This window comes from Diuraphis noxia, unplaced genomic scaffold (assembly GCF_037042655.1).
Source record: "Diuraphis noxia isolate RWA-SAM2 unplaced genomic scaffold, SU_Dnox_SAM2 contig0002, whole genome shotgun sequence".
Taxonomy (NCBI): domain Eukaryota; kingdom Metazoa; phylum Arthropoda; class Insecta; order Hemiptera; family Aphididae; genus Diuraphis; species Diuraphis noxia.
Genome location: NW_028301712.1, coordinates 71,767,908 through 71,795,017, shown reverse-complemented (window position 1 = coordinate 71,795,017; position 27,110 = coordinate 71,767,908). Strand labels below are relative to the sequence as shown.

Genomic DNA, 27,110 nt, shown 5'->3' with positions numbered 1-27,110 from the left:
ATATTTTGATAATTCGGAAAAGGGTAGGAATTGCTCCTGTTATTAATGTAGGCTTACACAATTTATATTGTATGTCCTTCTCATGAAGTCCCTTAAAATGTTTATCTTTTGTTATACAATGAACAAGAAAATGCATTTAAATGCATGAACAAATGATTCAGCGTCAAAAAATGTCTGCATCAGTAAAATTAAAAGCAACAGATAATCCTAACGATAAGCTAAGTCTAGTTTTAATTCAATGTTTAAATAATCAATCAACTAGTAAATTAAAAATTACTCATTTAAAATATGTTAAAAGAAACGCATATAATAATAATAATAATAACATACATAACTTAATATAAAAACAATATATGTTGAACATTTTGTATTAACAAACAATTTCATAATTTTTTCATGTACGTCGAATTTAAAAGCTTTCTTCCCGCCGAAATTGTTTATCTTGATGAAGCATTTGATTTCTATGCATTTTTTTTACCTATTCATAACTTTCTATAGTTATTGAAACGGTAATGATGTTCCTCCAATATATTATTTATTGAAAAATATGAAGGAATCAATTTATAAACAATGTTTTCAAACAATTAATGAACTATGCAATAAAGTTGGTTATGAATTCAAACCAAATAAAATGTAAAATATTTTTAAAAACGATTAAGAAACGTTTGTAGTTACAATGGCACGGAATAAATGGTTGTCATATTTTCCATCACAGACGTTGTGGCACACGCAATTCAAAGACTTGGGCTCGCAATGGATTTTTAAAATGACGAATCAGAAATGGCTATACTCGTATCACTGTTTTGGATAGATATTTTAAAGCATATATGTTGAAAAACTGTTTTAATATTGACTTTTACAACACTAAACCAAACGATGATCACCAGGATAAATTTTATAATTATTTAAAAAATACATATATTGACAAACGAGCAATTTTTCCACCTAAAGTCTGTGCAGAAGCTTCTTCCGAATGGACAAAATCGACAAATGCTAGATAATCATTCCATGCCAATTTTTTACGCAAATGTTAACCATAGCTACCCAAATATTTTTATATTCATAGAAACATTCAAAAATATTTAAACAGAAATTTACATAAAATTACAAAGTACCTATACATAAATTAAATAGTTGCCATACTAATAAGTTAAAAAGACGACAACTTAGGTAAGTATGAAAACATTGAAAACTATAATAGTTTATAGACTTAAAGAGCTATCAGCACATTTAGATGAAAAGCATGTACTTAGATTTAATATCCTCAAAAAAAAAAAAAAATGTAATCAAAAAAAATACCACTCGCATGATTTTGCTCCAGGTCCCGAAATATCTTTAAATGGGCCTCTGCCCGAGCATAAGTATTTTTCCAAAAATTTCGTTGTATATGAATCTAGTAAGGATGAGTGCCTCTCAAAAATATTGATCCACTATACCTCTCACTATAATATATTACATTATTGTCTTCCGAAACACTTAAGAATCTATATAAAATCACTATGTAAGGAAAAAAATAAACGATTTTTAAAAAATCTATAACTGCATACCTAATAGTTTAACTACATAATAGTAAAAATACATAATAATTTTATAATATATTTCGTAGTGGCCGACAAGTAAAGACAGACATGGGACATGTCTAAAGTGCTTGACAATGTCACTGCCGTCAATTACATAAAACGCTAGACCATTGTAAAATGCTGATCCATTCAAAAACACAATCGGCCATGACAATAATTTTAGTTGTGCTGTGTCGTATTGTATGTGTAGTTATATATATGCATACCATAGCCGCCATATCAGCATAATAATAATATACGATTAATTCACAATAATCATGTGAATATTGAAATGCTCGCTAAGATTTGAAAAACGCCGTCACAACAACTCGATTTGACAACAACATAGTAATATTGTAGCAACATCCGGTTACTTCTACAACGCGGATAAATGATACAATAATATTAGGCCGTGTCATATGTATATATAGCGATTAAACATTTATTTTGTGGCAAACATGATATTGAATAATTCAAATATTATTATATATAGGGTAATCTGTTTAACATAAAACACCAAGATTTTTTTAGAATATAATTTTAAATCGTCACAGCTAACCTTAAATGACATTTTTTAGAGAAAAAAATGATATAGTTTTACTGTTTATTATCTTTAAAGTTTTCTACTTTTTTAAATGACAACATACATTTTTAATCTAATATTCATAAGCAGAATATTATCCGAAGTATTTCGATTAGTTATATCAAGTTTCAAACAACTAACTAAACAAGTAGTTTATTGTAATTTATGGTTACAAATATTATAAGTTTAGATGAGCGGGAGAGTGTTGAACCAGTATTTTGCACTGCATACCATTCCACTCCACACATCATGACTTTAAAATACTTATAACTCATATAGACTACTTGTCAAAGTGCTTTAAAAAATATTATGCTTTGAAATACAGCATTAAAAATGCATGCTGTCGTTAAAAAAAGGTAAAAAGATTTTTTTTAATGGAATGTTGTTTTTCAACGACTTTGACTATATACAATTATATTAAAAAAATAGTTTTTCTAAAACGTTAATGATATTTGAAATATTGAGTGTCTTACATTAAATGCATCACCCGGTATATCAACGTAAATATATACCAGCTATGTTTACATTGATGCCTTCGCGATGAGAGTAGTGTCTACATTTCCATTCCTGCAGTCGAGTGTATAATTTCTACATTTCCATTTAAAGAATCGACGGTTTCAAAGACATAAAATTATTCATAATTCGTGCATTTATAAGATTACAAATATAAAATGCTCATATTTATTATGTATCCTATAAATTAGTAATTACTTACATAATAATTATTTTCATCGACGAAAAATACATAATATAGTATGGTTTATTATTTTTTTATTGCCTATAGAACACTTATTGTTTTTGAATCGAAATCTCTATTGTGTGCCTTATTCCGAATTCATCTGATAAAAAATACAATTTTAAATTTCTTTATGTAATATTATGTATACAGATATAACATTATGTTAGTTATACATTATTTGGCATAAACTGAAAGATATAATGAATTCATACGAAAAACTACTCAGTTATTCAAACTTGCTTTCTTTTTAAAAGGGCCGATAAATGTACAAGTTGTTAAATTACGAATATATTTTATAAATAAGAATAAAGCCATAAAGTAATTTTGTCACCTCAACAGAATTATTTGTGCGTAGTACTTATACTATAGCTACTAAAGAAAATAATATGTTTTCCCAGAAATCGATGAGTAACAATGATGAAGCCAAAAAGATGGAGAGGGAATTCACAATCTAAATTATTTTTTCGTTTTTTTACATAAAAAAGAAGTTTATAAGATTCGCGAATAAACTGCATTGAATAATAATATAAAATACAAATGGTGTTGTACCTACTGCAATCGTTCGTTATCGATTGAACAGATTTTCCCAGATCTAACTCATTGACATACAAAACCATTTATGAATAATAAGCTGGTGTTGTACACCTTAAAGTTTTAAAACTAAAAACCAGTTTTTAAGCTATATGTTTACGCATCATAATGAAATTATGAGGTTTTATAGACATTATAAATACTTAAAGACAACGTTTCCTTATCAGAACTTAATATTCAGATTTCGTTATTAAAATATTAACTATTAAAAATTAATTAGTAGCTTTCTTGAATGCTTTTGTTTGCATTTATAAAGAAAACCCCCCGTGCTATATGCCAATAGACTATAGACAACAATGATTATAACGTCATCATTAATAATCATTTATAATATATATAATAATATTTATATTAATATTTATATAATCAAGGGTGATGCATTCGTCACGAGTAACTTAATTTTAACTACCCATACCCTCGTTGAATAGCGAAGAGCTGTCATTTTCACTATAACCTTTTGACAGTATGTTTACAATATAATTTGTTAGTGTAAACGCGTAAGAAGAACATATTAGCTGTTGCGCTGCGCCTTTGCGACCTTTTATATAATAATCAATAACAATAGCTTGCGGCGTTTTTACATTTTTCGGAACTGTTTCTAGCCGACAATGAACAGCAGCAACAATAACAACAACAACAATAATAATAATAACAATACTACGACATATAACGATGATCGCGTTATCGTGAATGTAACGATGACTTTAAACTACTTCGAATCAAATATCTCTTTCTGGTACACAAAAAACTCAAGTTGGAGGCCCAACACAGAAAATCAACTGCATCACGGGTCACAGTGCTACCGTACGCAATTTTTAACGATTTTCGCGAAGTTTTCCCCTAGTCGTTTAGCAAACGTAAGCCAAAAAGAAAAGCGTATATAGTATTACGCAATACGCATAGTACACGCGTAAATCCAAAATCTTTAAGCTACCTTCGGATAGACGTCTAAAATCCCGAAGGCTTAGAGGCTAGAGCACGTAATTCTGCAAAGCAGATTAGGTTCAGCCCGTCGCATCGGTTGTGAAATTCTTGACGAAAATTCAAAAAAGATTAAGACAAAAGCTCGTTCAGCCGGTCAACAAAAACACCGCCGCTTCGTAAGTATTCAGAAAATTGAGGAAAATCAGTTTCATATCAGTATACTATATAACTATATATTATTATTGCACGACTCGCTACACAATAACATTATTTTAAACAAGCTTTTTTTAAAACTCAAAACTTATACTTTTTTAACTTAGGCTTTGAGGATTGTCATTTATTTTATAGGAATAATTGGACCAAACAAATGGTCAGAATGTACTCATACTAAACAAAAACATAACAGTATCAAGTACAGGAACAAAATTAATTTATCAAAACAGCATAGTGAAGGTGACACTATATCGTCGATACGTCGAGTCAATTGATATAACACTGGAGTACTTTCACGTCATGGTTAACGTAATCAGTACAATAATAACAATATCGGATCGTACCAAAGTTGACCATAAAACAATAAAACGATTAACTGACACAGCTCATCCGATACACCCGCGAGTCCCAAACACATCCAATATCCATATTAATAATCTCAACAGCGTATTATTGTATAGTATTGTGAAAATTAAATTTACAAAATCATATCGTTTTAATAGATTATTTCTGTCTCAAATAATTGTTCTCAAAGCTACAGTGGCGACGTCGGACACCGGAACGAAACTCGCATGTTCAATAAAATATAATATACAATAACCGCCTCTCTCCTCTCCGCACCCCACCAAACAACTGGAACATATTAGTATCGGAAATTCATCCACACATCGTAAATATAGCGATCTACACGTAAACAGATCTACTTCGTAAACAGAATAATATAGGATTGATTCTAAAACCCGTGTTTAAACTTTCAGAGCTTATCCAATTTGTGGTGCACTGATGTGGCACGTGCGTTAAATCTACCTCGTTATTTACACCACCGCGGGGCATCGGTTATTTCTAAAATTCCCATTTCACAACAACAAATTATCATGATAAAATAAGTTCACGATTTTCTTAACAGTACCTATACATTTAAAAACGGACGGATATCGTACCATCTCTACCGTGTATAAAAATAATGAACATGTACGTATACTATTTTATTAGCGTAGATAGGTACTTCTATAGAACATTATAACCAATGTTTAAATTCCAAGCGTTTGTTAAAAATTATAAATAATTCAATTAATCAATAAGGGCGAACCCCACCCAACGCCATGTCGTAGCTTTAACTTACAATTAACGACTACGTTTACTATTATAAGCTTTACCCTGTATATTTTTTATGGAGCAAATGTTTTATTTCTTTTATAGTTGATAGCACAAAGACTTGAACAAACACAACTTGTTTACTCTATTTTAAATGTAATACGTGACGTCTTTATAGTCTATACTCTGTTACAATATACAACCCAAAGTGAGTCAACATTCGAATTATATAGATAACGCAATTAATTATTATTATTATTATTATCGTCTATACTCTATATCATAGTAATATATCATAATATTATTATTATTATTGCATTATACACTCGGCCATTTTGTAATTTTAGATTCTGAACGTTGCGATGAATGTTTTATAAATGTTTTATTAGATTGTATCTAATTAAAATATAAAACAGGGTTGTGCCTTAAGGTAACATAATATAGAAAAATACAACTATAGCATATAGAGTTTAAATAGAAACACGAAAACAAACAGTATGTCGACAAATAGTAGATCAGTTAAAAATAGAGGTAGTCATCCATTGGTACGACCCATACATTTAATTAACTGGTAAGTACATAGTTAGCAAAGTAGGTAGTTTGTAACGCAGCAAGAGGGAATAACAAAACGAGATAGATTAAACGCATACGGAATTCAAGAAGAGGGATCCAATTTTGACTCCAAGGAGTATAATATTATATAGAATGAATGAGTCACTAAATATACGACAATTTGGGGAGTAGGGGTGATTTAGTGCCCGGGGAGTCAATCATGAGGAAGGTTAGGTGTAATTGAAACCCTCAAAAGCGAAAATTTAAGCTGGATGCATTCGATTTGCTGTCGACCGCGGCTGCATATAAATTCTATACAACCGATCCGCACCCTATAATTATCCTAATGAAAGCAATAAGTCCAAAGATTTTAATGACGAGCAAGCTAAAATTCAACAGCAACCCTTTTTAGAAACACTAGCATAATGTTGAACGCTTCACAGGAAATAGTGCTGATGTGGATTTTAGAAAGAGAAGGGATAAAAATGAACCTAAAATTACGGACACTATCGACGAAAGTAAGAACCATACTAATTAATGAATAGAGATTGCTGATAGATGTTAGACGCTTTAGAAACACCACGGATAAACAAGTATGGAATATTGAAACCTAAATAAAACATTTAATATTTAGTCTAGATGATAAGGGAGTCGAGATCTATTTGAAGTTGGTAGCAATCATCAATGCTTTTGAAACCCTTAATATCGTCAATAACACCGTGGGGATAATGAACTAATATGGCGTACTGACATAATTATTAATAAACAGAGAAAAAATAAACGGTAGTATGGTTTGTTAAGTATCTATAATGTCATCATCAGGGACAGACAAAATTCATAAGTATTTAACTTTCAGACTAGTTTCCGATAGCAAATATAGGATCTAGTTCTAGTAGATACTTTCAAGGATTTCAGTAATTTTCAAAACATGCGGAAAAAATGAAACGAGAAAATTTATACCAAGTTAGTTTTAGACAAAATAGATTTTTAGCTTTTTGCAATTCAAAAATAAATATCATTCATGGTCATTCCATGACTAAACTAATTCACTAAATAATAAAATTATCAATTTTCTAGACATTATGTAATATTCAAAATATTTCACGCCATTTATAAACTGGCAATTGTACATTGTTATTATTTTAATTTTACTTACAGAACATATTGAAAATACAAAGCCAAAATTTTCTTTTATAAGTATTTGAAATTTAAATGTTAACAAAATAAGATATTCAAAATATTCCAAACATAAAATAACGATTGCTCGTTTTAAAGATAAAAAAGAAAAGTTGTTGATGTACTTTAGACATTTCAGTATTACCTACTAAAATTATTATTTTTATACATCATACAAATTAATTTTATAAATATTATAACTTTAATATTAAAACGTTTTTTTTTTCTTTTTTTTTATGAATGTAAATAAACATTTTCATACTTGAGCGAAAATCCTAAAAGCTCGACACGACGTTCCTCGCAAGTAGTTCTTACCCAAATCAATTTTATTTATAGTTCCATATAGGAACCAAATTCGCGTACAAGGTGATGCCACAATGTCAAGTTGCGGAGAGCAGCTCAGCAGAGCAGCTGTTCTATGATATAATAAGTTAACACTTAACACCATACCATTTCTCGTATTATATATACTCAGCGGGAAACTTAACCCCTGTAAACACTTACTCGGATTAGGGTGAAAACCCAACGCTGCTGTAGCAACTCTACACCCTCTCCAAATTCAGGTATCAGTTTTAATTATAAGATTCAAACATTTGCTTGCATTTTATTTTTAAGTTAATTTTTGGCACATAATGATAAAGATTATTCAATATAAGACTGATAAGTTTATATGGATGATAAATCAATACATGTCAATACGCGTACCTATAGGTTTAATTTAAATTTTTAAACTCCTTTTACTTATCAAGGCCTACGATTTTTTTTTTTTTAAATTTAAGTTTGTAATACTAAAACTAAAACTAAAATAAAAACATTTTAATATATAATTCCTACAGTGCCGGATCAGTCTCTAGAAGCTAGAGTACAACTACTAATTTTGAGATCAGCCATGAAAAGAAAAAACGCTTTTTACAAAATAAATATCTTTACATATGATGCATTATTTATATATCATTATTCCGTGTTAGTTAAAATCAGATTTAAAAAAGAAAACATTTTAACTTGGTACATTATAGCTCATGTATTACATTAAATCAAGTAAATAAATGGACGTGGCTTATTTCTTAAAATTATTTATTTCTATAGACTGTTATACACAATTATACTATGTTAATAATTTGATTATGTAATCGAAAATGCCATTGCTATAAACAAATAGATTTAGAATATGATTTTTATCACACTTGTATTGACATACTTTTGGAACCTTTTCACTTTTGGTTATTAAAAATATTTGATTTAACAGAATATTTTGTTAACATTGGAAGTCCTATATGGAAGTTTAACTGTAATTAAACTAGAAATATATAATTACAGTGGACATAATATATTTTTAATAATTTCATTACAAAAGAATAAGTATAACCCACCTGTCCCACCTATAGCTGACAGCTACCCGTTTCTCTTTTTATGTGGATAATTGATAAGTCCGATAGTCTATATTGACTCATAATATAGTGGTACGTGTCCAAGATTTGAAATAATTATTTATAAAAATCACAAGGTCCGGGGTGCTGCCGTGCTGGCATTTAAATAAGCACCCTTAGCACAAAGTTGCAATACAGATTTTGGCCAATGCGATAGCTGAAAAAACGATTGTAAAATATACATAAAGAATAAACATAATTAACTAGGTACTATAATATGTTATGGGAAATTGTCTCGAAAGATAAAACAAAATTGATTCGTTTTTTAAACAAAACAAAACATATTATTTTGTCGAATGTATTGAGAATCATTGTAGTCATTCAACAGAGAACAAATAACAAAAAAATATATTTTTGTAATAAAAACTAACTTTAATGAAAATATTTAATAAGTATAGGACCAACAATAAATAATTGTCTGAACATAATATTAAATTATAATTTTGGTTTTATACCTATAATGAATTCTTTTTACAAAACAAAGTTCCAATTATTCAATAATGCGGTGTTTTGTTTTTTAAGATATCAATATTTTTTACTTTTAATGACGATTGTGACGGATTTGTAATTTTTTTGTTTTATTATTATTAAAACTTTGTATTAAAATATACAACATTAATTTGGAAAATAAAAATGATATGCCAAATAAAATGGATACTATAAATAATTAAATTATGTAACCTTTATAACTAAATGATAGTTAAATAATAAAAAATATTATATTTACGAATATACCTAGCCCATTTGGCTCTTGCTTTTCCCAGAGGTCTTTCGTTTTACAAAAAGGTAAATTTTCAAATGGCTTACACATTGTACAAATATGTCAATTCCCAAATGGCTTACGTTTTTGACATCACAAATTCCTTTTCACTTCATACATACCAAACTATATAAGGATTGTATTTTGTTGTCAAATACCGTAGCCGTTTGGGAGTTTACACATACATATTATAGCCTTTGTGGACGGGAGCCGTTAGAGCACCAACAAACAACGGATGCGGCTCATCATTGAGGTTATGCGTGTAAAAACACAATATTTAGAATTATATTATAACTCAACAAAATATCGATGTTTTAAATTGTTTAATATTGTTATTTGAATAAATATTGACAATTATTTCCAACAAAACACACATTGCGTAAATGTAGTGACTAGTGAATGGAACCAACCATAAACATTATTGAAATATGTACTATAGCAAAAATTAATATTTTGAACTTACATTTTTTGCAATATAACATAACATACAACATATGTGTACTTATGTGTGTGTGCACATGTCAATAGTTAAATTAATTAATCGTGTACTTAGAAAATAATCAAATTATAATCTATAAACAACACAATCAGCTCATAGCCCATAGGTATATCATACAATTATGTGAATAAAAAATAATTTATATAAGTGCTCGCCATCGAGATAGTGTTATCAGTATGTATTTGTGCGAATTCCTACATTTATGTATTTTCTACGTGCGTCGTAGTAATCGAAAATATGCTATGTAAGATAACAAAAATGTTATCATAGCCTATACGTTTTCTCTTAAAACGTACAATATTACAAAAAAAAAAAAAAAACATAAAATCTACCATTCTAAGAATAATGTTAAATTTTAATAATTTAAAGCAGAGTCAAACGATGGCTGATGCAATGTGAACATGAATACCATTTTAATTAAATAGCACTAATACTTATAACTTTCGAGTAAAAATTTTGAACATATTATTATACTTAAACAAAAATTAAAAACATTTAACAATTGAAAAAAACGTTAAAAGTCGTTAGAAGGGACGTCCGCCGGAATTTTTTCGTAATATCAAAAACATATGTAAAATCTATCACAGAAATTATTTTGAAATCAAAAGTACAGTTGAAACTGAACATTTCGAATAAGTACTAAAAAATTATCGTTTTCATAATCACGTATAAATCACATTAAATTATGTTTTCATCTTATTCATGGTTTGCACAAAACTACATCGCCAAAGTCTCTATAGAGAAACACGTTATAGAAGAAACCTTAACACACCTTATAGCCTCATTATACCGATACGTTAATGGTGAGTGCAAGAGACATGGTTCTTATTGCCGAGAACGTCAAAAACAAATAACCCGAAATTGTTCTCGGCAACAAAAAAGCTAAATTCGCAAAACATTTTCGATTCCTGGTTTTTTTTTTTTGCACCTTGGTCACTATATATGGTTCAAGAACATAAACTCACGCACTACAATTTATAAACTTGGATTTGGAAGAATTTCATAATGTTAATAGGTAAGATTTTAACGCACTGATAACCGTCCCTGATATTGTATTATTATTCATTAATAAATCATTATATGAAAATAGTTTAATTATTTTTTATTGGTGTTAATTACTAGTTTATTAAGTACTTATACAATATTGATCAATGTACATGATATATTATAAAATAATGCTCCCTTCACAAAAAATAAAATATTTAATCATAATTCACAGTGTTAGTTATTATATTATTTGTTAATTTTATCAAATCAAATATTAAATGTTTGGCAATATTATACAGCGAGAACGAATATCAAAATAATCCAATAAGCTTGAAATATTATTGAGCATAAAACAAAATGCTATACAAAATAAACCAGATCCTGTTTGGAACAACATTTTTACACTGTTTAAAATTTACATGCTATACTATGGTTAAAAATACCGTTAAAAATACTAATTCCATGTGTTTTTTAGCAGCGGGTTATTGGATATATTTGGTCTGAGAAGCAATTGTCAGCTGCTATAATTTTAAATTGTTATACATATATTCATGATTTAAAAATAAAAATAATATTTGAAAACCCAATTGCGTTTTTTTCTCGTTTCTATGGTAAAAAAGCCATAAAATTAAATTTTACGAGAGAAAAGGATAATGTTTGTTTTGGTGGATTTGATGGCATCAATTGGAATATCTGAAGTTCAAACAAAAATATATACAAATACAAATTATATGACAGCTATAGTAGGTAAACACAACCTTCCAATTACCCACTAATCCTACGTATCGTAATGAAAATATAAATTAACTGAACAAATACATTTTGTCATTTGATTTTTTACCGAAAACAATAACGATGTAGCCCGAGGAGGAGAAACTCCTTTTATACCTTTTCCCCAGAAATTTAATGTGACATTTCTAGTACAAACAATAAAATATCAGGTAAATTAGTTATTTAAAACGATAAAAATATGTTTTATCATTTCAGAATGTGGTTACATAACAATTTCCTATAATTTTGAGTGTCATGTTGAAATAATCTATTTCGAGACCAACGTATAGTTTTCCAGACCACTAAAATTTAGTGACCGAGAATGGTTCTGTAGCGCTGTTCTGCTGCAGTGTGTACCTACAATTTAATACAAGTTGGATCTTATAATCTAAAGTATTCGGTATAAACTTCATGGTTAAACTTTCGTCTATTAGCTTGGTCTCGCAAAAAAAATAAATTTTACCATCTATCTACCGGAGGCGTATTATAATAGATTATGGTTCTTGGGATATTTTGAATTAGAGGGTAGAAGCGATCGTGTGTAAAATAAATGTTACTAATAATATTACCCATTAAAATACAATAATATGATCAACATTATAAGTTGTTTTTTTTATTATTATTTGCTACTCGTACGATTAATGATTATAATATTATAATATTATAAATTATTATTATCTCTTTATAATCGTGGATAGTCGATACTCGTAAAAACTACGATACCTCAAAATGTATCATAATATATCAGAACAATATTATAATTTAGCAATAAAGATAATTCTGGAGATAATAATTAATAACTATAAAATGAGGTAATATTACAGAAATAAACAACGGAGAAATGTTGCCTTTGATGATAAATTTATAAATATGAGAAAATATTAATTGTACCTATTTATAATTATTGATTGTATTAAATAATTGTAATTATCAGAAATTGTTGTAGGTAGGTATGATTAAAAATAAATTTGATCAAAACTATAAGCCTTAGGAACATTAATAGAATTATATTTTAATAATTTCCCAAATCACATCACTACATCAGTTACTATTCTCGTCCAATTTAGGTATCTCAAAATAATAAGCTAGGAGGACATGATACCCGCATGTGTTGTCTCTGTCTTACAAGTGCGTAACATATCAAATTTTACGCTCGGCAGATCACGTTTAACTCTGTTACCTTAACATTTAGAGTTGACCTCTCATAAAAATTAAAGGCAAGATTATTATCAAGGGCTTCTCATTGGCTTTTTATTATATTTTAATTTTAAAGCGAGTTATGAGTACTTTAAAATTGTAAATTGTTTGTATATCTTAAAATACTCATAACTTGGTTTAAAATTAAAATATAATTAACAGCCTATGAGAAACCCTAGATATGAGAGTTTAATTTACTCTAAATTTTAAATTAATATAGTTACACGTACTCTACTGAGCGTAAAATTTGCCATATTACGCACTAATGGAAAAAACACTTGCGGATATCACGTCCTCTTAACCATACTACTAAGAGTATAACGTCCTCTTAAGCCTGGTGGTAAAAGGGATTTCGGAATATTGGTACGGTCCATGGAATCTATGACAAAAAAATTTAAAAAATGCGAAATACTGTGCTCATCAAAATTTAATTTTCAGGGGTCCTAAAATATTTACAATGTTTATATAGTTTTGACAAATCACCATCGTCAACAAGTTAAATTTGAAAAATATGTTATAAACAAAAATATAATGTTAGCAATCAAAATGAATAAGAAACACAATTAAGTACAAATAGTAGCAGATATTTAAAATATATAAAAATAAACAATTTATTATCAATAATAACTATCCCAGACGGCAATAAAATATTATTTTAATATTTTTAGAATTATAATATATTATATATATTATATTTTTAGAAAATATTTCACACACTTTGCTATATTATTTAAAAATTGTCCTGTTTTAATTTCATAATTAAAATAGATCTCACATTCATTACTGTGTAGTTTGTCTTGTAAGGTATTTTTTTTTAACTTTTAGGCGTTAAGGAATTGTTACACTTGATTCAAAACGGGTTAAAATAGTAGTTATTTTCACTCTCAGTCACTCATGGTTTCTCATCGATCATCGATAAAATATAATTAAAAATAATCTTCATATTTTATTATTTTATTCTTCCATAAAATTTTGGGAAACCTTGATTATTTTGGATCGTACCAGTATTCCGAGTTTATAAAGACCGTACCAGTTTTCCGTTAAACGGTAAAAGGTGCTAAGAGCTTTTCGGTATACAAATAATATACCTATTTTAACTAGTAAAATAAAGTTTTTTTTTTTTTCTGTAATTTTGAGTTGTAATTTTAATAGTTTACCTTACAAATTTACAGTTAGAGTGAATTTACACGTTATGACACTCAAGGGTGAGGACGTTATTTGTATATTTTGTACATTACGATTTTAATTTTTAAACTAGTAATGCGGGTGTATAAAATATTATGATTTAAAAATACTTATAAATTGCAGCATTAATAAAATAATTACTATATAGTAATTTATGTTTCTGTATGTATAATAAAACTATTAAACTATTAACACATTACTCAGTATAAATTGAGGTTTACAGAATAAGCTAGAGTACAATTTTTAAGATATTATAAATTAAATCATTAAAGTATTAAAATATTCTATAATTATTATTATTTGTTGAGAAAATAACATAAATTCAGCATATAAGATATTAATATATTAATAATATTAATCTCTGATAGGATGTTATTTCGATTAGATGAGGGAACCAAAAAAAAAATTGTGTTACCCGCAATACTCGCCTGTATTTTATACCGGTATAGCGGTAAAACATTCATAAAAACCATTTTAAACAATTTACAAAACAAAAAAAAACACTTCAATAAATCATAAATATCAATTAAAAACAATAAGTATATAATATGGTGCAATTAAATTGAATTAAGTTGTGTATTGACACACGTTTAATAAAACTAATCCTGCACTAAGTCTAATTGTTTTAAAGTATTTATTTTAAGTAAGAGCACGTGTAACGGTATTATTGATTACATTTAGAAAACGCTAATGATACGCAAACCCACGCTTAATTTATGTTCGGGTTATCGCATTATAAGTAATATTGAGAATATTGACATACGTTTTAAATTCAACAGGTGCACTTTTTAATTCGTTATTCGTTAATAACATTCAACACGAATATAGGTGTTATCTATTCGATAATTTAAAAAAAAAAAACAATTCCTTAGTAAGTTATAGCCTTCTATCTATCTATATATTTAAAACAAAAAAACAAATATCGCAAACTCAATTATTTGCCGATATTTTAATACTCGATGATAACATAGCAATTTTTAACAAAACAAAAACACGTTCATCATATTATTATAATATAATTGGTATACAAGGTGATACTTTTGTTATTTATCAGTATTCCGTAGTCAATGTACTCAATCGTCAATATAATTTATATACCAACCTAATCGAGGAAAATCTTTATAATTCGTAAAAAAAATACATACCAAACAGACAATTGGTTCAAACTTCAAAATAATAATGGCAGGATTTTAAAATCAAAGTTATTTTTACGAAAAAAATAGTTAAAAGGTACCTTTTGCGTGTCAAAAAAATCAAAAAAATTCATAGGTACCTATGATAATTATAACTTAACATTGTAGAGATTAATCCATTTAAGTTAAAATAAACACCCTGTATACTTGCTAATCAGTGAAAGTTTCTAAATCTCAAGTTTCTCGTCTAAAATATGTATAAATGTGTTTATTATACATAAAACATGGTACGGTAACGGTATCAAACTATTAGCCTGTAATATACAAGTCATATGCTCTACATTCTAATCTAGAAGAACATAATATTATATCCAAGTTCAAATTTACAAATATAGCTATATCCATAAAGGTAAATTATACAAAATCGTTAATTGTAAAATATCTAATACAAGTAAATGCATCTATCGCTTATTAGTAATCAGTATATTATTACACTTACCGACTATTAGCTAATTATGTAAACTTACAATTCAACAACCGAAAAACTAAATCTTGATTGATTAAAAAAAACTGTTACTTATTGTAAATTAAAGAAAATGTGGTAGGCCACCGCAAAGGATTATTATTTTTTAATTTATTAAAAAAACATTTGCTTAATTGAATTTCACAATTATTAGTGATTAGATTTTAACGGTTATCCCGGAAACCATACAGTCTACAGATATAAGTTAATTATACCTACAACAAATTAATGTAAAACAGCAATTGCCGAATCCATTATTGTAATTGGTGGGGGGGGGGGGAAGGAAAACGAAAAAAAAATTGCCCCCTTTGGAGTTGGAAAAAAAGTTAAGCACGTAGATAAAAATTCGAGTAAGACGTAAGACCCCAAGGAGATTTGAACATTTAAACTCATTTAAATTGAGAATCGATTTAACCAGGAGATGCGTAAAAATACGAAGGAAAACAATCGGCACTGCGGCCGACTTAAAAAAAAAAACAAGCGTACGCGTCATACAACTTCCGAAAACGTCGCCGATCGATACTTACGCGTGTGTGTATTTTACCACACGTGGTGTACGATAATATTATACGGTGGAATATACAGCGTACAACAAAGTCTGTGTTTCGAACACTTCGAAAATGTAATACGCGAAAATACAAATCCCAAAACAATAGCGTCTAACCATTGCAAATTAAATTGTCAACATTGTATTACCTAATTTAAAATAATTACCTGTTAACGCTCTAGTATGACTATTGACTACTGACTAGTATGGGTTTATGGCAGTTATGCTCTGTAAACCGAGCCGATAGGAGTAGCTCGGTAAACTATGTTATTAGTTCTAAGTTTGATTTGTTCTTTTACAAATAAATGTTTAGATCGTTAATAGTCGTGAACCCAATATTCAATTATTGTACCTATAATATAATTATTATAATCATCAATGAGGTTTGACAAACTATTAACACGGCTACAACTTTCCGTTCCAGACCATGTGGTCCCCCATGAAACGCGTATTTTCGAAAACTATTTTAGTACCTATTGAATAAAAACGTATGCGGTAAGCGACAAACGACGAGGGACACTACGTTATTACGACACCAGAACACAACTAACCAACCACTGACTGAAAACGAGTAACGACGTTGATTTGAATAAGAATCGTTACAATGGCATTAAAATTACAGTGGGGTAAAGTCAAGTTAATTGTATTATATTTTCAAAAGGCCTCCATGTCACACTGGCTGTTACAAAGCTGCTCGAACCGAGTCCCTCTTCTTTATAAAATATATTTACCCGTTGCCCTTAAATTGGAAAAAATAAAAGGAATATTCAATAGTGTAAAAGATCAAAATGTGCGTACTTGATAAATATTTGAATGTTTTATTGATGATTAGGAAAATAATATGACACCAATGTCACATCAATCATCAATAAGAAATTCAAATATTATTCAAGTAGGTATAGGTATGCGCATTTTTTTTTTTTTTTGTTATACTTTTGAATTCCCCTTCTATTTTTTTCCAATTCAAGCACTGAATTCCGCATAAATAATGCAAACATCGTACAAATAATAACAATAAAAACAACAAAGATGGTAATAATATAAATGCGATGCGTGCGTATTACAGGGAAATATTACTCACCGATTTATATAATATCTATGTATATAGGCGTGCCCGGCGCGAGAAACGACGACGGGATTTCCCTCTGAACAGAAGTGGTCGGAAAATATAATAGTGTGACAATTTTGGTGTGTCTCAATTGAATGCCGACGAGACAGAAACGTGGGAATCGTCGCCGTTGAGGAAAACGCGATACGAGGTGGTCCGGACGCTGTGAAACGCGAACGGCGTGGCGTTACTACGCGACACTACAGCCGGAGTGGACGAACGAAAGTGAAATAAGCAATGAACGGGTACACTATGGGAGAACGGACATTAATCCTGCGCGAACGCTGCACGTGCACTGACGAGTGGCGAGCGGCGGCGCAATGACGACGCGATAAGGAAAACACACTCGCACGCACGCACGCACGCACACGACAATAATAAAAATATTATAATAATAACTTATACCTAGGCACTATCAATTAAAATAATAACACGGCATATTATTGTAATTAATTATTATGATAACGGTCGAACGCACTCGGCACACCACGTCCTGATTCGCGGACACGACGACAACAGCGACCAACTGACCGATAACAATGAATAGTACTGTACTACTGGCGGTGGGACGGACACAACGCGCGCACGAGTATTCTTAATAATAATAATAATAATATTAATAATAATAATAATAATAATTATAGCCGACGCGCAGCAACAACCGCAACAACGGCGACGGCCACTACGACGACGGCCATGACGGCGGCGGCGCTCCGGTGCCCGAGGTAACGACGAAAAACGACCGCGCCGCGACGGCGTGGTGGTTGCTTTTGGCCGACATCGTCTGGAGCCGCCGTGCGTGTACGAAAAATAATTTGTATAATACTAATACAAACGAAACGAATGCGTACACTGACAGGTATTGTGTGTATGTGTGCCTAAAAAACTCGATTGTCGATTGATATACGATATAATATTTTGTACGCATAAGCACACGCACCGGTGTGGTTTTCCACTTGTTGTTTGTTTTTGTTGTAGTTATTACTATTTTTTTTTTATTTTTTTTACTGACGGTGTTGTTATTTTTCTTTATTATTATGACTGACACGGTGATAATTCGCGTGTTTTTCTATTTCGAAACGAATTCCCAAGCGCGATCCACGCGATACCCCGATATCCACAAGTCGAGCAAAAAGTAACGGAAAAAAATCTGTTCTTGAATTCTCTTGAGTGCAAACGGTGCAAAACTATACAATATTATATCGTATTAGAGGCAGCTGTGACGTCCAGTGCAAGTATATAGATACCATAGGGCCAACAATGAACAATGTTATTGAGTGTATATAATTAGAAAATCTTAGTCTTAGACGACTTGTACACTGTCATCACCACACGGTTTGTTGTGTACTTGTAACCACAAGTATTTTAAATCAGAACTTACTAGATTACTTGAAATATTTGTAAAATTTCCATCAGATATGCGTATAAATGAAAATAAATTAACAATGCTATGTATTATACTATTATATCATGTAAAATACTATTATTGTAAGAAAATACTTTAAAAATAGAGAAAACTGAGGATAGGCACACAAAATAAAAAGGAAAATACCTTCAATCCATAATAAAGACTGTAACCGTAAAAATGTTCCGTACCTATACAATTATAATATTATATCCTTTGAAAATATTATATTTTGTTAAAAATAACCTTCGTAAGACAAAGTGAATAAATAACCGTCCTTCGGCGAGCGCGTCCAAGGGCGGGCATGACGCACCCCTCCCCACACAGGACAGACAATTCCTCCCACCAGCTTTTGAGTATCGCGTTTAAATACAATCCGCGAAACAGACAGTTGTCTTATTATTCTAGTCCAGTGGTATTCAACCGGTGGGTCGCGACCTATTTTTGGGTCGCGTAAGCTTTAAAATTGAGTCGCGATAAGTCTTATTTTTAAAATTAAAATTAAATGTATAAAATTATATAAGGTAAAAATATAATATTATTATCATAATAGATATCAAGTATAAATAGTATAATGTTTCATATTACACTGGTATGATTCTACGTAGTAAGATATTGGAGATAAGAATTTACGAATAAACTGTGTTATTTATAGAATTATACATTGTTATCGTTAGAGTCCTATTATACTATGGCAAATTTGAAAACGTCTAAAAGAAATTGACTTGAAACTGAAGATGATTTACGGATGGCGCTTAGTCAAATCGATCCAAGGTGGAATCCAAGGATCCAAGGAAAAAGTTCACATTAAATCTTTTGTATCATATTTATATTTTATTTTATATTTTCATATGAATTCTATCTAGTAATAATTAAATATTCTACTTACTAAAATGTAATTTTATTTATTCAATTTTAATAGTACTACTGCAAAGCATTAAGCAATTTTAGCTTTTTTACAAAGCTTACGTGGGTCGCAAAAAATTTAGGCCTAAACAAGTGGGTCGCGAGTCCAAAAAGGTTGAAGACCACTGTTGTATTCTATATATTGAACCACGCTGTAGACATTTGTTAGATCATGTGAAGCATTATTATTTCGAAGAAAACACATTAGCAGTTTAAACCATTGATTAAATAAACAATATAGTACATTTAATCAATGTTTAAATCAATAAAATATGATTTATTATTTCCTAATGGATAATTTAGTCAAATTTCATGGCTACGCCGCTCAAGACATTAATTTATATTATTATTCAACAATGAATAATCGACGTATATAGTACACTATACATTTATTTGATACAATTTATATCGAGAATATTTAAAAATGATCATCGTGTGTGCGAATATAGTTGTAGACATCTACTGTGCTCCGCCGTTATAACTTCGAGTTATGCCACTCGATTCGCATTTGCAACACCGGAGTCCAGAGTCTCCGCCAACATTCCTGATACACACAGCACCAGCTAGTACCACGCGTGTCCGTCTGTTGAACATATTTTTTATTTTTTTTTTCTGAAATGCGTCGTCGCAACAAAACGTACGGTTAGCCAGCAGGTTTCGATAACGCTAATAATAATCAGCTGTTTATATTACAGGCCGCGGACTCTATTTTGCCCGCAAATTTATTCGGAAATATACAGTTATGTTTCAGATAATTAAAACGTCTCGAAATGTATTAACGGCCATCGTGTTTGAACGTGTATGTATACGGTATTATGTAGTATCCGAATAATTGGCTATTTTTTACGCTGTGATTCGTTCGTTCTCCCTCGTAAATACGATTGCTAAAACCTGCTTCTACGAGGTACATGCACGAGTGCATGACTCTATATAGGGAGTTACTTTGACTCGAGATAAAACATACGCATATAAACACGCTACCTGCTGAGAATTAATATTTATAAAGGATCGATGAAGAGGAATGGAGAGTGCAATGCTGTAATGTTAATAGTTTAATTTTGAGAGCACAATTTTTTCTCTCATGTGTATGCCCAACATGGAAAATTTGGCGTTCACAATAATGATTATATAATTTCTAAAATTAGATTGAAACGACGTCTTATACAATTTAAAAGTATAAGATTATTACCTAAGGCTTTAAAGCGAGTTATGAGTATTAAAAGATCTACAAACAATTTCCAATTTTAAAATACTCATAACTCGCTTTAAAATAAAAAAAAATTGCTACGTGTTGCGCGTGGGTCAAAGAGAGAAAAAATGCGCCGCGCGGCATCCTCTTAACTACTTCAAAATCTATTGGAATAAATTAGCCAGTGGCGTAAACTGGGTGGTGCAAATGTGGCACATGCACCACCACATCTAAAATGTGGTGGTGCAAAGGTATGTTTTTGCACCACCAGAAAATCATTGAAATTTTATACCTATATTTCATAATATTACCATATTATTTCGCGGTTATTTCATTAGATATCGTACAAAAACAAATTCCCGTATCCATATTATCAATATAAAAACCTATTATCTTGTCCCATCCACTACCTAGTACGCGGTCTTAGAAGACCGTGACCTAGTATGTCGTATCTACCGTGATTATTATCAATTGTTATCAATTTATCATGAATTAACCATAGTTCATGTTTGTTATTAACGTTTTACCGCCAATACAGACTATATTGTGTTATCAGTAATCGCATTAGATTGCATTATTTGCATAGTACTTTCTTAAATCTTTTTAATATTTTACTATTTTAGTATTTTACACTTACACGATTCAAGTTCACAAACTCATGACAGTTTAGTGTTTCTACTTTCATTTTTCACTGAAAGATTTTAATTTTGTATCTGTAATCTGTTGGTTTTTTTTTTTTTGTCTAAAAATGAGTGAACCGAAAAAAATGAAGACACTTAAAGATTTTTTTAAAAACGAATCTGTTAATAGTAAGTTAACTGTACTTCAAAGTATTATATTATAGTCAATTATAGAAAAACATTTAAAAATTCCATTTGTATAAAATATAGGTGCTATAATCAACCAAGACTTGTCTCAGAATAATCAGAATCTCTTTCCTGGTCCAAGTTCTGAAAATGATACCAAATTGGGTAAATAGTATTATTCTCTATTCTCATGTGTTTTAAAAGCCAAATAATTTAATTTTTATTTGTGTGTGTTACTATTTATATGTACATTTTATGTTTTAGATGTTATAAAGCTAACTATGTGTGATTAACAATTGGTGCTGTTGAAATTTATTTATCCTTATGTTTAAGTTTAATAGTCTTAAAACCAAATATTTAATGTAGAGATTAAATTAATCTGATTAATTTTACATGTACTTTATTATTTTTATTTGTGTATAGTGAATTTGTTTTTTTTTTTAGAATAACTAACAGTAAAATTAAAAGTATTCTGTGAACACAGTCAATCTTACTATGGTATATAATGCAAAATCAAGTCAATTCGGTTTAAAATGTTTAAATTAGTCATTTATTTTAAAGCTTGAAAATGTAAAGATTGTTGTTGCATGAATTATATGTTTATGTGTATTTAAAAAAAACTGGATGCTTTATGGTTTAGATGTTTAAATGCATTTACCTACCTAAGATGGATTCAAATAATATATTATATTAAAGTTAAAGGTATATAATATCTTAATGTTATATTTCTTAATTTTTCATAGAATCTGAATTGAACTCTAGTGATGACCGTGATCCAGCATTGAATAAACATGCCTATAGTTTCATGAAAAAAAATTTTGGACCATATCAACCAAGAGACTGTAAATTTCCTAAGGTTAATGGTAGGGTATTCAGAGTTGAGTGGTATAGTTTATATAATTGGTTAGAATATAGTGTAATAAATAATTCAGCTTACTGTTTTTATTGTCGATGTTTTCCACCAACAAATAAAAATGCTGAAGACTCATTTACATTAATTGGTTTTAAATCTTGGCATAGAGCTAATAAAGCTTTTTCCAATCACGAAAAAAGTATTTCTCACAAAGAATCTTGTGCAAAAATGGCTGGATTTCATTCAAGCAATCAGGTCGGAAGCATAGCAACAATAATTGATACCAAATATAAAGAATCAGTCAAAAAAAATAGACAGTACATCACAATTTTGTTAGACAATTTATTATTCTGTTGTAGACAAGGGATACCTATCCGTGGCCATGATGAATCCATTGAATCATCAAACAAAGGTAATTTTATTGAGTTATTACATCAAGTAGCTAAATATAACAACGTTCTAAAAGAATATTTTATTGAGAAAGAACATAATTATACTTATACAAATGCACTTTATACAAATAATTTCATTAATATAATGTCAAATCAAGTATTTAAAAACATAACAGGTGATATAAAAAATGCAAAAGTATTCAGTATTTTAGTTGATGAAACCCAAGATCTTTCTTGCCACGAACAAGTGTCTATAGTTATACGCTATGTAGATAAAACGTTTAAAATTCATGAAGTGTTTTATGGTTTTTATAAAACTGATAGGACTGACAGTAAAACATTGGCAAATTTAATTCAAAAAATACTTTTGCAAAATGGTTTAAAAGTTGAAGATATACGTGGCCAATGTTATGATGGGGCAGCTGCCATGCGTGGTACATATAATGGAGTACAAGCTAGAATTCGTGAACTAAATCCTCTGGCATTCTATGTGCACTGCCATGCTCATATATTAAATTTATGCCTGGTTGATCTTACAAAACAAGTGGCTTGTGTAAGAAATATTTTTGGTACCTTACAGTCATTGTATAATTTTATCAAAGCATCGTCTAAACGTAACGAAATATATGAAAATATGTGCTTAAATGCATCTAAGGTAAATGGACCGAAAAGCTTAAAAAAGTTATGTGAAACGAGATGGAGTTGTCGCACTGATGCTTTGAAAGCTGTATATTTAAATTTTAGTGAGATCATTGAAACACTAGAACACATATATGAGAATGATATAGTGTCAGGAGGTGAAGCCAAAAGTTTAATTAATAATATATTAAACTTTGAATTTATATTTTGTTTATTATTTTTAAAAAATGTTTTTGAACAAACTCATATTTTATCAAAATATTTGCAGTCGCCTAGCATTAACTTTTCTACAGCAAAAAATATGTGTAACAGTACTTTAGATGTATTAAAAGAACTAAGATCAGATGTGAAATTTGAATATAAGTGGAATGAAGTTATTGAAATGGCTGATAAATATCAAGTTAAACATCCTAAATTGAAAAGAAAAAAAAGCATTCCTCTCAAACTAGGTGGTGGTGAAAAACAGTCAAATAGTATCCTAGTTAAGGACAATTACCGCATTACCATTTACTTTAAAGTTTTAGATGTAATAATACAAGAAATGGAAAATAGATTTAAAGAAAATCATATGGATATTATAAGTGGATTAAGTGAAATATTTATGTCAGAAGAACCAACTGAGGATCTATTAAAATTAGTTAGTGACACATATAACTTCAATACACATGACTTAAAGACAGAGTTGACAATTTTTAATAGAATGTTTAACCAAAAATATGACAATACTTCAGTATCTGAAAAATTGGAAGCAAAAATAGATTATATAAGGCAAAATGATATTCAAAAAGGTTTTCCATTAATAACAGAGTCTTTAAAAATATTTTTAACCATACCAACTAACACAGCAAGTTGCGAACGTTCATTTTCCTGTCTAAAGAGGTTGAAAACATATCTTAGAACGACGATGGGGCAAGAGCGTTTAAGTAGTTTAGCTAATTTACAAATTGAAAAAAATTATTGCATTGATTTCGACCAAGTAATTGATGAGTTTGATGCAACATGTCTTGAAAGAGGACGTCGACTCAGTTTAAAATAAAACATTTTTTATTGTTATATAATTACAAATAATAAAGGTTTTACTGTTAAAATAATTCTTATTGATTAGTTTTACAAAAAAAAAAAAAAATGTTTTTTGGGCGGGGATTTTTAATGGAAATAAGTATTGGTGGGTTAGAAAATAAAATATGTCTTTGCACCACCAGAAATTGAGGCCAATTTACGCCACTGAAATTAGCAATACAATTTTACTTTATAAGAATAATAAAATATTTATTAACAAAAAATGTGAATTTAATGTAGTTAATATTTATATACTATTATTATTATCCGTTCAACTCATATTTTTAATCAAAAATACAACGCCGGGGTTTAGTTCTCAATTAAATATTCAACCTTTAAGCTATTTTCCTGAATTTAAAGTCAATCTGACATATTATGCTGTATGCACAGTGTAAACCTAAATATTATATGGATATACGTAGATGTAAATATATAAAATGTATATTTAAGTTATTATTAAACATTGTTGTTTTCAACAAACAAGTTAAATGCCCAAGTTATTTCCGTTATTTGAAAATATGAAGCGATATTAAGTTTTTCACTTTTGTAAGGTATTTTGTCTTTGGTTGTCAACAGTTTACACAAGCAACACAAAAACAAACATTCAAAAACTCCAATGAGCGTTTAATTTTGTTTCAAAACCTGCAGTGTTAATATAAAAAGGAGAATAAGAAATGTTTAAAATTTAAATCAAATTCCTTTTATTTATCAGTCACTTTATTTATTGAGTTTGTTAACACCGTTAACTTACAAGTTACAACTTTATGTAAGTTCTGAAACGACGAAAAAACATCACATTTCAATTAAATTAATGTAAAAAATAACTTACATAAACAGGTATTCTAAAGAAGTAACGGTCAAGGCATATTTTCTTTTTTCTATAACCTAATCCAAATTCTATACACAGTAAATTATAGATTCACAAAACCATTAAAGCACCTATACAACTATTAGTAAAACAAATCTTCAATTAGTTATCCGACTTGAACATACTACATACATCAATACATTTTTTTTTTTTATGTAACCCAAGACGATTTTACACTCAGCAGATCATATTTAGCTCCGTAGCTCCGTTAGTTTAAAAATCAGATTAAATTGACCTCTGATACATTTTAAGGGTAAGATTAGTATCTTGAGCAATCCATGAGCTTTTTATAATATTTTAATATGTAAAAACAATTTACAATTTTAAAATGCTCATAAAGTCATAAAATATAGTAAAAAGTCTATGAAATTCCTTAGATAGGTAATAATCTTATCCTTAGATTTTATAATAGGTAAACTCACTTCAATTTTTTAACTATTAGTTACAGATCTAAATGTGATCTGATGGACGTATTATTTTCAGTGTTAAGCATTTACGACACGGAGAAATAACAAATGCCGTATAGCGTCCTCTTAAAGGAAAAAAAAAATTATTTCGTTCACAGAAATTCTTGATATAATTATATTATTCAGTTTAATCGCTTATTAATTATTATCGCATAATTTTTACTATAATAATTTCTAAGATATGTTTAAAAAAAAGTTACCATATTCTCTACAACATAAAATTCATTACATTATTTATCACATAGAATAAAATAAAATATTAAAATTTACATTATTATGTAGGCCGTAAAGCATTTAAATTGAATTTTTATTATTTACATGTTTTATTCAAAAGACTAAATAAAACTACGAAATTGAAAGGTTAAATAATAATACGTTCAAGAATAATTTAAGCAGTAAACGTTCACTAAAAACTACAAACATACTATGACTTTTTAATAGACATTAGCCATCGACACATACAGTGAAAAATTCTATTTCTATTCTGTAAATTTAATAATATTAAACAAAAAAAAATTGAGTGCATAATACCTATATATCTAAAATCTACATTTTTTTTATATTACTCTGAGAGTGCTTACTTAAAACTGAGTAAAGATGAATTTTTTAAATTAAATTAATATACTTCAAATGCATAATAATGTTATAATGTAATATATAAACATATTATTAGTATAAATAAGTAGATATATTAAAATAATACAATTATTTTAGCGTTGATATGTGAAATAAACAAGTGGTACCTATTTTAAAAGTCAAATGTTGACGTTAATCCACTACTAAGACAGGGATAAGTACATATAAAATTAACGTTTCTATTAAGTATTTATTTTTTGGCAGCAAATTGACATCATTATATTATCCAAAAATAAATTCTTCTTTTTAAATTTAAAAATGAACTACCGCGTGTCGAGTATAATCATTTTATAGTAGATGAATTGAATATTGTTGAAAATT

The 27,110-nt window shown here is 29.1% G+C and overlaps 2 protein-coding genes across 3 annotated transcripts in view; one reads left to right on the top strand and one right to left on the bottom strand.

Moving 5' to 3' along the window:
* LOC107161897 (insulin-like peptide receptor) overlaps positions 1-27,110 on the bottom strand; it is a 56,270-nt gene that overhangs the window by 16,394 nt on the left and 12,766 nt on the right. Inside the window, exon 1 of one of the 2 annotated variants that reach the window (XM_015508494.2) lies at positions 17,543-18,101. The exons of the other annotated variant lie outside the window; for it this stretch is intronic. The gene's annotated coding sequence lies outside the window, so the exon portion shown is untranslated. Of the gene's footprint in view, positions 1-17,542; positions 18,102-27,110 lie in introns of those variants that run through there. 2 annotated transcript variants of the gene reach the window in all.
* LOC149058879 (zinc finger MYM-type protein 1-like) lies at positions 21,258-25,139 on the top strand. The gene is made up of 3 exons (XM_089221143.1): positions 21,258-21,878; positions 21,960-22,040; positions 22,619-25,139. Exons 1-3 carry the CDS (start codon positions 21,818-21,820, stop codon positions 24,793-24,795), a joined length of 2,319 nt encoding a protein of 772 aa, XP_089077269.1. The 5' UTR covers positions 21,258-21,817; the 3' UTR covers positions 24,796-25,139.